Raw genomic sequence first — 2,327 nt, 5'->3', positions numbered from 1 at the left:
ATTTCTTTGTCTTCTGCTTTCCTTCCGGCTGTCTCTCTTTTCTCAGGTCACTTCACTACCATGTCAGAGCCAGGAAGATTCCTAGTTTAAGAACAGGAACAGCTCTGTCCATAAATCCCACACACCCTTCTTGCATTTATTTCCTCCCCTTGTCATGCTGCCATGATAAGACTGGAGAGGACAGAGGAGAGACGTACAAAGACATAGGACAGGGAACCCACCCTCGGCCTCCCTTGTGGATAAGCTTCTGGAAAACAGCAACAAAAGGATGAAAGACCATCTCCTCTGGAGCTTATCTCACAAAGTTGTCAGCCTCAGATCCCCCTCAGCTTCCCAGAAGATCCTGAGCCCTGAAAGGGCCCCCAGAGAAGAGGGGAAGAGAATGTTCTAAATATAGGAGGAATGGTGCAAAGGCTTGGAGAGGGAATAAAGGCACAGCCAAGGAGTAAGGAGAACTAGAAGCCTAAAAGACTTTGTCCAAGTGCACAGGAACCAGCTGGAAGTGCCCAGAGTCACTTTTCTGGGGAGGGTCACAGGCCACTATGTAGGATGCTTTCTTGCTTTGCTCTTTGTACTTGCAGTTGGGGTACTTCCCCGAGGTGTGCACACAGATGGTCAGGGACACAGGCCCTCGGCTCTTGTGGCAGTTTTTTCGATGGTTCTTGCAGGCTATGGTGGGGTTCTTGCAGGTGGTGGCCACACTGGAGAAGGAATCGTGCAGGAAGGTGTTGAGACCTTTGCAGTGTTTTTTGTCCTTGTTGATGCTGCCCATCGCAGCATTGCATCCTCGAGGGTGAGGCTGCACGTGCTGAATTTCAAACCACTGAGCTGGAGTCTTGTCCTTTGGTTTGGCACTGACTGGGACATTGGCTACCCACAGCCCCAGCAGCAGGAGCAGCAGGGGCCAGAATCCTGCTCTGGCTGGTGTCATCTCTCTTAGGAGGGACAGTCAAATGGAGGGTTAGGGTCGCTGGGAAGAGAGAGCACACAATGTTCAATTGAGAAATAAGGGTCCCTGGGTGGCACAAAAGTTTTGTGCTTGTCTACTGACCTAAAGGTTTGCAGTTTGAACCCACCCAGCTGCACTGCAAAATAAAAGCCTGGTGATCTACTTCCGTAAAGATTATAGCCAAGAGAACCCTATGGAGCAGTTCTACTGTGTAATACATGGAGTGCCATGAGTTGGAATCAACTTGACGATGAGTTATACCAGCTAATCACCACGTCCTTATCCTGTTGTCTCTTTTCCTTGCCCTAAGTCTCATCCCTTCCCCCTCTGGGTACCCACACACACCTTGACCCCCACCCCCTAATTCTGTGACCCTTTCCCCCTCACCTTGTATCCCTATCTTCCTTCATTCTGTCCCTGTTGCTTCTCTCTGTTCTGTCTCCTCTCCCTGACATCGCCAACTCCTTTGCGTTCTCATGCCTCTATGCCTCTATCCTCTCTTTTTGTGTCTAGTCCCCTCCAAGTCCCCTTCCCCACCTCCCCCATGTCCTCATTTTTTTCTATTTTGTGCTTCCATCCTCCAACATCACTCTCCTTTCTCCCCTATGTGTGTCCTCATCCCCTCCATGTTGAGTCCCTCCTTTGTCTATCTTATCACTCACCTGAGTGTAACCTTATTCTGGCCAGAGTTCACCCCTTCTCTATCCTCTCTCCTTACCCATCCCGTATCCCAGGTCTCACCTCCTCACCGAGTCCTTGTGTTGCAGCTCTTGCTCCTGTTCAATGGGCCGAGGGTGCATCCACCCACCGCTGGTCTGTCAGATATTTGAGGGCCTCTTCTCACGCCTAACTCCTTCAGAGTCTGCCTGGAATATGTGGCTTCTGTTTGGGGGCGGGCCTCAGGCTTTTGTACAGTCCCTGGATCAGGAAATGAATCAGGTTCGCATCTCTCCACTTACGTGTCCCAAATAAGTGGATATCTATGAAGCTAGTGTACCTGCCTAAACAAGTTCGGCAATGAGGAAGCCTGAATCCTCACATTCAAAGACTATATTTGACACGTGGCCACATGATTTGAATGACTGTTTAATAAAGCACCTGACCCAGGTGTCAACTCAAAATGAATTTCAGGGACAGTTGTCATTTATCTCCACCTTTGGTTCGTGATCCTGGGAAAAGCCGATCACTGTGGTTTTAAGGATTGCTTTTTCTCTGATCTGATGTACAGGTAGAATAGCCTAGAAAGTTGGTTGGAATGGTTTTTTGTCATTGGGAGATACGGTTTATCTTACAGAGGAGATGGAGGAGACAAGGGAGGCGAATGAATCATCACAGTCAGGATGCTCAGCACCATCTCCAGCAGCTTAGCTATTTCACA

At 49.2% G+C, this 2,327-nt stretch overlaps 1 protein-coding gene across 1 annotated transcript; it reads right to left on the bottom strand.

Moving 5' to 3' along the window:
• Positions 1-402: 402 nt before the first annotated feature.
• On the bottom strand, positions 403-1,684 carry LOC100670946 (ribonuclease 7). Its single transcript, XM_003421598.4, has one exon. It carries the CDS (start codon positions 929-931, stop codon positions 464-466), a length of 468 nt encoding a protein of 155 aa, XP_003421646.1. The 5' UTR covers positions 932-1,684; the 3' UTR covers positions 403-463.
• Positions 1,685-2,327: the final 643 nt, after the last annotated feature.

This window comes from Loxodonta africana, chromosome 10 (genome assembly GCF_030014295.1).
Source record: "Loxodonta africana isolate mLoxAfr1 chromosome 10, mLoxAfr1.hap2, whole genome shotgun sequence".
Classification (NCBI taxonomy): Eukaryota; Metazoa; Chordata; class Mammalia; order Proboscidea; family Elephantidae; genus Loxodonta; species Loxodonta africana.
The sequence above is the reverse complement of the archived record's forward strand: the minus strand, read 5'-3'. Positions and strand labels throughout refer to the sequence as shown.

What these genes read in the sequence shown, in the direction of transcription:
- LOC100670946 (XM_003421598.4), bottom strand. Translation starts at nt 931, where the DNA reads ATGACACCAGCCAGAGCAGGATTCTGGCCCCTGCTGCTCCTGCTGCTG.